Source organism: Oxyura jamaicensis, chromosome 1 (genome assembly GCF_011077185.1).
Source record: "Oxyura jamaicensis isolate SHBP4307 breed ruddy duck chromosome 1, BPBGC_Ojam_1.0, whole genome shotgun sequence".
Taxonomy (NCBI): Eukaryota; Metazoa; Chordata; class Aves; order Anseriformes; family Anatidae; genus Oxyura; species Oxyura jamaicensis.
In genome coordinates, this window is record NC_048893.1 from 126,053,199 (window position 1) to 126,067,124 (window position 13,926).

At 37.3% G+C, this 13,926-nt stretch overlaps 1 protein-coding gene across 5 annotated transcripts in view; it reads right to left on the reverse strand.

Annotated features, from left to right (window-relative positions):
- The window catches only part of GLRA2 (glycine receptor alpha 2), a 130,921-nt gene that overhangs the window by 77,710 nt on the left and 39,285 nt on the right, over nt 1-13,926 (reverse strand). For all 5 annotated transcript variants that reach the window (XM_035328843.1, XM_035328615.1, XM_035328698.1 and 2 more), the window contains 3 exons: nt 11,882-11,964; nt 10,230-10,367; nt 7,321-7,535 (listed from right to left, as the gene is read on the reverse strand). In XM_035328843.1, coding sequence (XP_035184734.1) covers nt 7,321-7,535; nt 10,230-10,367; nt 11,882-11,964 — 436 coding nt within the window. The remainder of the gene's footprint in view (nt 1-7,320; nt 7,536-10,229; nt 10,368-11,881; nt 11,965-13,926) is intronic.

The following is a 13,926-nucleotide window of genomic DNA, read 5'->3' on the forward strand; positions in this document are numbered from 1 at the left end:
GAAGGGAAGGGAAGGGAAGGGAAGGGAAGGGAAGGGAAGGGAAGGGAAGGGAAGGGAAGGGAAGGGAAGGGAAGGGAAGGGAAGGGAAGGGAATTTTTCTGTGAAATGCTTTCTAAATCTACTCAAGGACACGGAACAAATTTTAAAAAGTGGAAATTTGTTTGCAGTTCCCCCATAAGAACAAATATTATGTAACATAAGGCAGACATTAAATACCATGGCAGTGTTTTCGGATCATCAGATATCCCACAGGATTTTGTAAATAACTAATAAGAATAGGGTTAGCCTACTTATTTAAGCAACATGTCAAGCACTCAGACATAGAGCTCATATTAGCCAAGAACTAATTAACATATCTCATGATCATTGAATTACTCTTGTACTTCCTCCTCAGATCCTGAAACTAGAGTAAAAATAATCTGTCAAAAACTGCTTCCATTCAAAGTTACTTTATTTTTTATTTTTTTAAACATATTGCTGCACCAAAATGCATCATCTCTGTTGTTACAAGAAAGAGCAAGCTATCACCCTAGACACTCTGCTTCCTATGAAAACAAATGAACATAGAATAGCATAATTTCTAAAACCAGCATCTATTCCTTTTCCTCTAATGTTATTTCTCCTTGTTTCTTCCTTTTCTTCCTTTTCTTCCTTTTTTCTTTTTATTTATTAAGACATTATTTTAACCTTAATTCAAAATAAAAAATGTGATGTACTCTCAGAGCTTCTTTACTTGATAAATTTTGGCGTTAAAGAAAGGAGAGGTTACTTTCTCAGATTGGTCTGCTAGAAGCCAAAGAATCTTGAAAAGTCTCCAAAAATGCTGAGGATAGTGGATGGCATGTAAAAGCAGTAATTTACTACCAAATTGAATGGACTTCATGGACTTTGGTTTTGCAGGTCTCTGCACCCATTAGAATATAGTGCTTTTATTACAATTGGTAATGCATTTAGTGATCCAAAGCAAAATGAAGTGAATGGAAGGCTTCCCAGGGGTTTCAGTGAGTTTTGAATATGATTTTTTTTTTTTTCTGCGCAGATTGCTCCCTAGGGAAGTAACATGCATTCATTAAGTGCTACACACGAAAGTAACACAATATGAATGCTATACAACTGTGTAAAATAAAACTGCTATCATTTACTTGACTTAAAGTATCCTCAAATGCTTTGCTTTATGGCATGAAAAGTAATTCACTTTTTTGCACTGTTATTGTTAAGGTTTGGTTTATATGTGTTCTAAGAAGAAAGCAATCTGAAAAATACCCAATTACTAGCACAGCAGAGAACTAATTATTCTTTCAAATGCCTCTTTCTAAAATGCTTTAAAACTTTGGATTCTGTTGAGTCAACAAAAGGGAAGCTGTTTAAAAATAAATAGAATGGGAAGAGAATAGTTATCCAATGCTCTGGAAAAAAAAAAAATAAAAAAAAAAAATATATTTTCCATAACATTTCTCACCTATTATGCAGTTATTGTTCCTTTGTACCCTCCCCTTTACTCAGTCTGTTTATACACTGCTGGGACCATAAAACATGCAACAGCATATTCTATATTTCTGTGTCCCTTGTGATGTCCAGAAGTTCCTCAGACCATGCTTAGATAAATACAAGCTACCATGTTTGTGCAGTAGGTCAGGTACTTACAGAAGGCATTCTATCAAGCCATGTGCTAAATATTGCATGGGTGTATGGCAGTTTACATCAAAATCCTGACCTGTGTTCCATAAACCCTCTTTGCAGATATGAAGTCCAGCAAGTCCTAGATGGAGGACAGCTCCTGGGCTCATGTACAGAACTCGCATATAAAGTTCAGAGTTTCCTGAAGGGCTCGTTGTGGATGTGTGCCAGAACTGATCACCCTTCTCACATCCAGGATTTCTGCTCAACTGGACAATCAGTGAAAGCTACTGCATGGACATTCATCTAGCCAAAGTTTCTAAGTGGAAAATGATGACATGACCAGAGGAATCCAGGCATAGACTATCAGTTGTGGATAATGCTTATGCAGAATAACTTCATCAGTATAAAAGAGGTTGAGATCATGGTGAATATTTCTCTGCAGCTATTAGTTATAATTATTTTTATTAATACAACAGCTTGTATTTTTGAATGCAAGCTATTCTTGTATTGATATACAAGAAACCACTATTTCATCTCCATGAAGGAAGCAGAACTTGGTTCATTTTATGCTAAAGTGTAGAGGACAAGAACATTTCTGCTCTCTGAAACAGGCACTGCATCTTGTGCTTCTGAGATCAGTAGTTTTGTTGGGCTCTAATCTCTTTCACAGTTTCTTCCTATATTTTGTAACAAATCAACTTTGTAGAAGAAAAATGAAAAAAGAAAAAGAAAAAGAAAAAAGAAAAAAGCATAATGATTTATTAATTAGTATGTTGTTGGCATCAGAATTTGACTTTATATACTTAGGCAGAATTTCAAATAATATGAAGTTAATAATTCCACAGAAGGACTATGAAAATTTACCAAAGAACTACAACTACATTTCATTTGGAAGAAGATTTCTAGATGCCGTGCTAGGCAGCTGAACACCACAACCGCTCTCTCACTCCCCCTCCTCAGATGAGGAGGGGAAGAAGTAAAGGAAAGAACAACTCACGGGTTGAGATAAGGATGATTTAATTAAAGAGAAAAAATATTATTAAGGAAATATTATTATTAATTAAACAATTCAACTAAAGGGAAAAAAGGGAAAGAGGAAGAGGGAGGGGGAAAGGCAATAATAAAACAAAACAAGCAAAGGCTATGTGGAAGTGCAGAGGAAAGAAACTCTCTACTTTCTACAAATGAGCGATGCTTGACCACATCCTTGAAGCAGGGCCTCAACACACGTAGCTGGTGTTCGGGAGGAGGACAGATATTTTTGCAACAAGAGCCCACCCCTCCCCTCTTCTTCCTTTTTCCACCTTTTATTGCTGAGTGTGACATCATATGGTATGGAATATCCCTTTGGTTGGTTTAGGTCAGCTGCCCTGCTGATGTTTCTTTCTCACTTTTTTGCCCACCCGCTAGGAGGGTCAGAGAGAGTCCTGATGCTGTGCCAGCACCGCTCAGCAGCAGACACAACACCAGTGTGATACCTCTGCTGTTCTAGCTACAAGTGCAGAGCGCAGCACTGTATGGGCTGCTGCAGGGAAAGTTAACATCCTAGCCAGACCCAGTACAGATGCTTAAGTGCAGCAAACCACAAACACCAGCTGGAATTAATTTCATTCTTTCCTTTTCTTTTATTTTCAACAGTCTCAAGCTCGTGTTTAATTTTCAGTAACCAAATGCCTAATGTATGTGTCACCATGACCTGCCATTGTAAAAAGCTGTGTATCAAAATGAATAGTAGTTATTAATATGGAAAAGAGCAATTTCAAGCAAGCAGAACTCTGTCATGTAATATTGTATCAGAGTTGAAAACAATATGTTGGTAATTACTTCTAAACAGTACCACTTGCATCATTTAGATAGTAACTTGAAAACTAACCAAAAAAGTAACTAGGAATCTTCTTGGTCCAATTCGTCTTTGCTTTTCTTTAGGTAAAGGAATTATTGCCTTTAAAGGTTGTGAATGTTGATGCTTTGTGGGGTTTGTTTTTTTGCTTGCTTGCTTGCTTGATTTTGTCTTTCCTTGTTTGTTATTTGTTTGTTTTGTTAAAGCTATAATAAAGTAATGAAGAATGAGAAAGTCTTGGCAGGAGCCAGTGTGTAAGTTAAAGGTAAAGTTAAATTCTCCAAATGTGTGTTAAGAATAGGACACAAAGAAAGATGGGGAAAAATATATTGTATTCAAATCTAGGCTGCTTTCACAAACCAAATTTGCATCTTTTTTTTTTTTTTTTTTTTTTTTTTTTTTTTTTTTCAGTGCTCTTACCAAAATAACCCTCCTCTCAAGTCTTATAATCTTAGATGTTCAAGCTTGGAGAAATTTTGGGTGTTTTATTGACAGCCTAACTTCCTCTGTCTTGGCAATATGTAGACAGGACTCAGAAAAACATTTATTTTAAAGAGCCATTTTGCAAGTTCAGATTTAACACTGATTTGATTCAATTATTTTTATATATATATACATTTATTTTTAAATGCATTTCAGCTGGACAAATTTTATTAAGAAATATAATTTTAGTGTTAACTTACAGATGGGGTTTTAAAATAGCTAGGCTCATGCAACAACAAGAAAAGCTTGCTTCTTGTAATAGAGTAATAGAATCATAGAATATAGAGAATGGCCTGGGTTAGAAGGGATCTTAAAGATCATAGAATCATTAAGGTTGGAAAAGACCTCGAGATCATCTAGCTCCAACCCCCTTGCCATGGGCAGGGATGCCACCCACTAGATCAGGTTGCCCAGGGGCTTGTCCAAACTGGCCTTGAACACCTAGGGCATCCACAGGTTCTCTGGACAACCTGTGCCAGTGCCTCACCACTCTGAGTGAAGAATTTCCTCCTAACATCTAATCTAAACTTCCCCTCTTTTAGTTTAAAACTATCCACCCCTTTGTACTGTCATTGCCTGCCCAAGCAAAAGTTGCCTTCCACCATTTTTATACCCCCTTTAAGTACTGAAAAGCTGCAATGAGGTCACCCTGCAGCCTTCTCTTCTCCCAGCCAGGCAGCCCCAGCTCTCTCAGCCTTTCTTAATAGGAGAAGTGCTCCAGCCCTCTGAGTATCCTCACGACCTTCCTCTGGACCTTTTCTAACAGCCCAACATCCTTCTTGTGCTGGGGGCTCCAGACCTGGATGCAGTACTCCAAGTGGGGCCTCACAAAGGCAGAGCAGAGGGGGACAATCACCTCCCTTGACCTGCTGGCCACTCCTTTGGTGATGAGGCTGGCCTTCTGGGCTGCAAGCACACACGGCTGGGTAACATTGAGCTTCTCCTCCACCAGAACTCCCAAGTCCTTCTCTGCAGGGCTGCTCTTAAGGAGTTCTCCCAGTCTGTTCTCTACCCATGTCTGGGATTGGCCCAACCCAGATGCAACACCTTGCACCTGGACTTGTTGAACTTCATTAAGTTCACATGGACCCACTTCTCAATCTTGTCCAGGTCCCTTCAGATGGCATCCCTTCCTTCTGTTGTATCAACTGCACCACTCAGCTTGGGGTCAGCTGCACACTTGCTGAGCATGCACTCAGTCCAGTTGTCTATGTCATTGATAAAGATATTAAACAACACTGGTCCCAGGACAGACCCCTGAGGGACACAGCTCGTCACCAGCCTCCACCTGGACATAGAGCCATTCTTCCTTGTGTAAGGAATCAGATACTGCTGATACAGACCTGTACACAAACATGGGGTACTGCTTACTTTTGCACACAGAGCCTCTTCTGAAGCAATTTGTTTCACATCAGTGACATGTTTCTTATGGCACAGCTCAGCTGCATTCACACAGCAGAAGTGCAGCAACCAGGTGTTGTATGACTGAAGTAAGTGTACTGGACTCTCTGGTGAGGTACATGTCCTTAGTGTCTGTCTTCTGGCAAAGCAACAGTAAAAAACAATAGGAGAGGATGGAATGGGGCCAGAGCATCACCTTTGACAACCACTGAGATAAATCTATTTAATCTTGAAGCTGGAGAAGAACCTCTCCAATAATCAAATTGCCACAGTCAGTATATTCTGGATCTCCCCTTTTCTTCCACTCAGCAGAAGCCCAGAAATGTATCCAGCTAATGCTTTCCATTGCAGACAAGGCGGAAAACAAAAAGAACAAAAATTTCAGCTGGATCTAAGGCACATGATGAAAAGTCTTTCTAAAGCATTAGCTTTATGGACATAGTAACACTGCAGAGCTTCTTGGCAGAGTGTGTATGCTCTGTTGGAAATGTTAGTGGAAATCTCCACTACAGTGATTGTACCACTTCCAGTACTCAAGGCAATTAATTTGGAAGAAACTTGGAATATATCAGCATGGAATCATGTTGCAACATCTAGACACCATCTTCAGTAACTCCAGGCTTGCTATCTACAGAGCCTGCATGGTTCTTGCCAAGATTGTCTCTTTGTTGACTTTCTTCTCAGAGTGTTCATTTGGTAATATTGACTGATTTGTCTGAACAAATGTTAAGAAATTATACATTTGAAATTCTGAGTTAATACTTGAAAGATTTTTAGTTTGCATGGAAAATTATACATGGCTCCAAGTGAACAAGTGAAGCCGAACTAACTGTTGTAGTCACCAGATTTTAAGTGATACTTTGTTATTACCAACAGAATAGTAACACAATCTGTGCAATTTTTAAAGTCGCCCTATACATGCTCCATTTGAGCAAATTACAGTACTTGGAATGAGACTAAATATGATACTGAGGGTAAAGCACAACAAAATACAACATGCTTTTTGGAGTGGATCATATGCTATACAAACACTCAAAAATTGTGCTTTCATCGTTGCTAGCATGGTTTTATGATTCTAGTCCTCCTGATTCTGGGCATCTGTAAGAGAGAATTCTTCAGGGAATTTATCTCATGAATCCACAGATGATTGTAAACTGATCTATCTCTAAGTTCTCTTTCAGAAAATTGTATAAAACCTGAGCACACACAATAAATTCTGCTGGGAATGCTAACAACAAAATCATTAAGGCTGTGCCCCCGCTGAAAAGAGCTGTCATCTTGACTAATCAAGGAACACAATCTGTAATCTATAATCTCATCTACAGCAGCTGCCCCAATTTAAAATAAATAAATAAATAAGTAATCAAATTAGAGGATATTTTTGTGTGTAGACCGGATGGAGAACTGCAGAGAACACTCAAATGAGAACATAAACTAAATCTACTATAAAACAGAGAAAGACATTGACACTTCCTCACTGAAAAGATTCTCCAGAAACACATTTCAGGTGTATATATGTTATATATATGTATTTTATATACACTCAAATATATTTATATGTCCATCAGATTAAGTGCCATATCTAGCTATGTCAAGTTATTTGGGAGACTATATTTGGGAAACTGTCCAGAAGAGACCAGACAGAATTTATAATGTTCCCAATCTAGTTTTCAGGAAAATGCTTTCAGAAGTACAGTCAAGTACCTACATACTTCAGAAAATCTGTCATCTAAATGTTGATGTCTAAGTGTCAAAACCAGCAGTTTTAATTTTTAATTCATTAAAAATCCAGAGTTTAGAACACTGGCCATCCCACAAACCAAGAGAAAACCTTAATCCAAATACCAAACACTTGGATACCTCTTTCTCAGGTATTCTTATCAAATGCATACATACACAGATCTTTAAGAAACTTCAGAAGTACTACCATTATTTCTTGGTAATAACAAATTAATGGTACAAAATTATTTCCTTACTTTTGGGAGGGAAGCTCTTGATCCTGAACTTTGGGTGGTCATTGTCAAAACTGTAGTGATACCCAGTGCAACTCTAGCCGGGGCAGCGTCCATGTTGATCCAGAAAGAAACCCAGGACAAAATGACGATCAGCAGGCTAGGAATGTACATCTGGATTAGATAGTATCCCATCTGACGCTCCAAATGAAACTTGACTTCAATGCATGTAAACTTTCCTAGAACAGGAAATTATTTTCATAAATGTTTTTTGCACAGCTATATCTTGCTTTCTAAACATAGACTAGAGGTGAGGCCTGTTCTGTAACCTAGCAGTACAAGTCAGCCACTTGTTGCACTCTAGCCTGGAAGACACATGGAGGCCCTGAAGGAGACTGTTCCAATTCTTCACATTAACTGGGAAAACAAGTAGTAGAACAGTTGTTACACCTCCGGGAAATATAATATTTTTTTCTCAAAAAATTAAAAAGATTTTGTTTTAAAGTATAATGTTTAGTATTAAAGGGTGTCAGTATTTTGCTCTATTAATTTCATGAGATTAAGTAACCTTGTAATTAAGCAAATTATAAACAATTAAAGTCCTATGGTAGATTTCATTCTGGCCACGTCATTTGCTTTTATCTTTAAAAGATATCTTTAAATGGCAGAATCAGCTCAAAGTTCACTTTGAGTTTCACCAAAAGGCTAACTCCTGGAAATCCACAATAATGGATTACATGTCATGTGAGGTGATGGATTACCTCTCATGTGAGGTAAGTTATTCTCCAGACAATAAATACCTGCTTTGCAGGGGTAAAGGAGGACAGAAGTTTAGGATTGCCTGACAGTGGAGATAGCCATGCAGTGGGGATATAATGTCCAGAGTTGTGAGAGCTCTCCAGCTATGAAGCCAATCACTTTGTGCTGTTCTCCATGTTAGTGTCCTGGCTGGGGTTTAGATATTGTGAATGCTCTCACTCAAGGTAGACTATCCAAAGCACAGGAATGTCTGTCATTCCTGAAATGTCATGCTAATTGTTTCAAAGAACCCCTTTTTTTGTCAGTCGGTTGAGTACACTAAGAGGCACTGTTCCTCATAAATCCTTTGCAGGTGAAATGAGATTTTTTTTCAATTTTGTGATAAATACATAAAAAGTCTACAAAAGCAAAACGGCAGGTTCAGACAGGTAGGAGTTGGTACAAGGGACAATGCAGAGGCAATTTGTCAAAGTGAGGAGGGTAGAAAAAATGAGTAATCTGGTAGGACAGAAGCTGTGAAATGAGTGACTCTGAGACCTGTGTAGACACATCCTGATCGGTCGGTCCATACAGAAGGAATCTGTTTTTTTGAAAGAGGCTACCTGTGGCAGTGATGACACTGGAGCACACCAATCCACCAAATGCTCTCCAGATTCCTGTGGCACAATCTGAGTGGAGCACCTTGCAGTGCGGGTAGGAGGAGAAGGCTGAATACAGCTTTCATCTATATTTTGATTTCACCCCAGACTTGAAAGACCATGCCTCAGAGAAGACAGTAATGCTTTGCTGTGGATGTATGTAGGCAAAGTTTTCTTTGGCTTGAATACTGCTTCTCATTTCCCCTTCCCAGGCTACACACTTTGAACTAATGATACAGTCATTTTGTTTAACTACATGTAGTGGGAGCTACTAATAAACATTTTTATCATTTGTGGAGAATCTCCATGGGTATACAAGGAAGCTATTGTCCATGCTCTCCCTCCAGTTTTACTTTTGATGTTCCACCCTGCAAAATGGTTAACTGAGAGTCAGCAGTTAGAAAAACACATGAAATCACCTACTCAGAGCTTGAGTCATGTGGTGGGAAATAGCTAAACTTTGCAACAGCCAAATTACAAGTGCATAAATTCTGCTGATTGATATTTATTTCTGATGCTCCCTTTTATGATGAGCAGTAATATTAGTCCCCCTTTCCACAGATCTTGGACTGTGAAATCACAACAAGTCCTTCCTTGGCAATTTGGGCCCCAAAATGAGAATCTGCATTTCTAAAAATTAAAGACGATAATTTTATTTTCATAATAAAAGAATGTGACTTTATTCTTGACAGGGACAGAATATCTCATGTTATGTTATTTCACAGAGTGAAACAAATGTCTCTGATGCAGACAGATTGACTTTTATGCTGAAATGATGAAAAAAACTATTTTAGATGACAGGGATTATACCTAATCCCAGGAAACATCCAGCAAACCGTTCTCTAAATGCTGGCCTTATTAAACAGACTCCAAGAAGATAAATCCAAAATTTTAACAGACCTCTCTCTTTTCTCTGCTCTGTGAAGCTAAAGATAGAAAACGCATCTGAAACTTTTAAAAAGCAAAAGCAGGGAGAAAATTACATTATTTAGCAAAAAAATTCCATTTATTTCATGTCTGTACACTAGTCAGATCAGCAATGAAAGCATTGTCACTTCAAATACTACATCTTGTAAATCAGACCACATATAAAAAGCTGGTGAAAGTTTGATACTTTTCTTCAGTAGTATTTTGATATACTGCAGAAATAAATCAAATTTGTAAGACTCAATACTTTAAAACTGATGTATCAATATAGTTTTAAAAAATAGCTTGCTATAAATGTTTCATTTTGAGGAAAAAGAAATTAGTAGATCTTTCCAATTTTTAAAGTTTTTTAAATCCTTAATGATTTTAAGGATGTGAGAATATAAGGATATGCAAGTTAGAGTATCCTTAATGAAGCTAAAGGAAACTTAAAAAAAAAAATCTTTAAAGCAAACAACAATAAAAGGGAGATTTTTTTCAGATTTTTTTTTAAAAAAAAAGAGTAGCTGAATCAAATTTTAATTTCAATATATATATATTCATTTCACTCATTTTTCCCATATCTTAATAGATACTATTAAGAAAAAAAAAAAATAGAATAATGCTCACCAGTGTTGTAATGTTTTGTGCAATAACCAAGTTCTTTATCTTCTTTCAAAATAAACTGTGGCAAGGTTAAGCCTTCTGCAACCTGCACAGGTCCATCACTTAGCCACTCAAATATCAGATCGTTCATAGTGTAGCCAACTAGAATAGAGAAATCAGAGTCCATTAGATGGTAACTGTCTTAAAATATCAAAAGCAAGTATTATTATGCCTTAGAAATGCCATTTATTCCACTAAATGTGAACTATATTTTTCAACTGATTAACAATAGCAGAATTGCTATTAGTTGTTAATTTCCTAATAATTCACTACTCCTATACTAAGAGCAACAAATGTGTAACACCATTATTTTCTGAAATACAGTCTTGGTTTGCCTCTAAAATAATTTTGCTGGCCTATTAAAGATACTGTTTACAACTGAAATGACATTTTTGTGTTTGTGTGTCTATGTATCAGCCAGCATTTTGCTTTACTTTATTCTTTCTTTATTTAGTTGTTGGGCACCAGCAAACAAGGATTTCCAGACTGCATGATTCTGGGTCCTTACCTAAAAATAAACCTGCAGTTTTTGTAAACCTTAACACTGGGAAGTGTATAGTTGTAAGGAAGAGTCTTGAACTCTCTTTGACTGTGGTGGCTATACATCTACAAGCAAACTAAACAAGCCATGACCAGCTTGTTCTTCAGCCACACACAAAGCGGTACCCTGGTAACCTGCTGCTTATACTCATATAGGTAAACCTGTTTCTCTCCCAGATGCCCACCCAAAAAAAAAAAAAAAAAAAAAAAAAAGAAACACAACACAAGGTGGCATGGCACATACTGGCTATCAGGAATGATTGCTGGCTTGTGCTGTTATCTGATACACTTCTGTTTTTTTTCTGACTGTTGCTTGGTACTGGTCAAAATGGTGTCAAGGATCCTGTTAAGAGCGACATCCTATGGATGAGTGTGTGCTAGAACCTAAGTCATATTTGGTTTATTAATGTTGAGTGACAGAACAAGAGGCACTGGGCACAAACTGGAGCACAGGAGGCTCCCTCTGAGCACCAGGCAGCACTTCTGTGTTGTTGCTGTGTGGGTGACAGAGCCCTGGAAAGGCTGCCCAGAAAGGCTGTGGGGTCTCCTCCTTGGAGATCTTCAAAAGCCACCTGGGCATGGTCCTGTGCAGCCTGCTCTGGGTGTCTCTGCTTGGGCAGGGGTTGGAGCAGGTGAGCCCAGAGGTCCCTGCCAGCCTCAGCCATGCTGTGAGTCTGTGATAGCCAATAAGACCTCTGCTTCATTTAGTACGTTGCTTGCATTTCTCAAAAGACCTTAGCTTGTCTTAATCAGACATAGCTCATCCCTGGGTGCATACTAGTTGTTCTTACTTTCCTAAGGTTTATTTTCTCATGTACGGTACTGCTGTGGTTATTCCTGGAAGTGGTGCAGCCCTGATGGGAGAGGTGGAGAAAGAAAGGAAAGGGAGCTGGAAGAGCACTGTAAGCAGGGACTGCCATGTAGGTGATGGGTAGTTAAAGCACTCCTCCTCCATGACTCTTCATTACAAAATAGGAATATTGAGTCTGAACACAAAAATACAAAAATGCACATACTATCTAACCACCAAGAGTTAAAGTATTGTTGTTCACTACGTAAAGCAATTGGACACTCACAGCTCTCTAGCTGCATTGTGCACGTTTGTACATCCATAGGAAAATTCTTCAAGTCCATGGGACAGGATAAGGTTAAAGTAAGCCTAAAATTGAAGGAAAAAAAAAAAAAAAAAGGAAAAAAAAAAAGCTGTTAGAATTCTACAGATTTTATCCAAAGCTCCATACTTATAGTTTGAAGAATCAAGGACAAATCTTAGAGACTCAGAGTCCAGACTCTATCCCCAGTTAGCTTTTAAGGACATGAGAGTGTGTGAAGACCGAACATGTAATCAAAGCAGGCTGCATTGGCTGGACAGAAAAGAGGCAGAGACAAGAACAGTAAGACAGCAAGAAATGCTCTCCACTAATGTATTAGTGAATGTTTTACGTAGAGCGGTGAACCCAAACAATGTAAAACCTGAAGTGACTGATCATGGGACATACATTTTAAAGCTTTGTTTTGGATTAACAAAGGAAGAAAACATAACTTTTTTTTTCCTCAATAGTATTTTTGTTGTGTATGAGACCCATTTTCAACCATTCATTCTTACTGCTTACACATTAAAAGAAAAAAAAAAATACAGTAAAAACTAGAATCACATAGCATTAAAAGATAAAGAAAGCAGAAACAAGAAACTAAGCCTAAAAGAACATTATCATAAAAACTAAATTTCTCTTTTACGGCCATTTTTGTCCCTGATAAAGCATAATTTTACTTGGGTGGGAATATACTTTTTTTTTTTTTTTTTTTTTTTTTTTTTTTTAGGGGGGCAGGTAGTTTACTTTTCTACAGTTGTTTTGAAATCTGTTCCAAGGCTTCTCCTCTGTTATATTTTTCTTGTAACTGCGGGGAGAATAAACTGTTTTTAACAAACCAAGATGCTGGGATGACATAATTACAAATGACTATCTGCTTTGGAGAAAAAAAAAAAAAAAAGAGATAAAGAAAAACAGTTAAGAGTTTGATTTAGTTTATATAAAAGGAGCACATTTATTATTTCAGATTACCTTCAGCACATTAAAAAAAAAAAAAAACACTGAACACACACAAAACAAATAAATAAAACTTTGTGTTCATTCACCATCAAGGACAAAAACTAAATTGTCTCATTTGAAGGCACATTGAAACACTAACATGGTACAATTATATTATTTTTTTTTAATTATGCCAGTGAACCAATGGGACAGCTGCTAACTTAGAAAGTATGTTGTCCTACAGCAAATGTGATCTGTATGAAGAAATATTTCACTGTTTTTCTCCTGTGGCTCCTCAAGACATATATATATTTTTTTCCTCAGCAAATACAGCTTACTCAGTCTCTTTCAGCTTGCTTCTTCATCATGTGAATTTTTTGGGATGGTTTGACTGAATCACTTAGTCCTACTGTCCTGCAATCAAGTCACTATGACAAGAAGATGATATTTAGAAAACTGTAATCAAAATGTTCTGAATCTGATCAAAAAGCCCATTCACCATTTCTGTGCTTTTGCCTACTCATGGGCTACATAGAGAATTTGCCGTTCTTGTCCTCTTGACACAGGCCTTAGTGTGCAAGATGACAATATCAGGAAAACAGAGATTGGTTGTCGGTGGTAGTGAACTGCATTGAGATGAAGAAAAGCACCTAGTAGTCCTCTGCACATTACCATAGGAAATAAACCCTTATTTAACCTTTGGGAGCAAATAGCATATGCATTAAAGATATAAGCCATTAGAGAAAAAAAAAAACATACATTTTGTAGACATATATATGCCATTGAAAATATGACTTACTCTTTCTTTAAATATTTGAAGTGTCCTGAAAATGCTAACTAGTCTCATTTTTACTAGGTAATTTCCTGGATTAAGAATTGAGCTGTTCAAATTGCTGATTTCCAGTATTAACAAAAGACTTTTTTTCCTGAAATGTCAATATATCAAATTCTCTTCCTTCTTGTCAGTCATCTTCTAAATATGGGTTAGATTTTTAAAGTTAATTTCAAGAGTGTCTTTATGCAAATGATTTTCTAAAAGGCTACAAAATATGTCATCTTCTTGTACTCATTGAAGAAAGTGTGGCCTATCT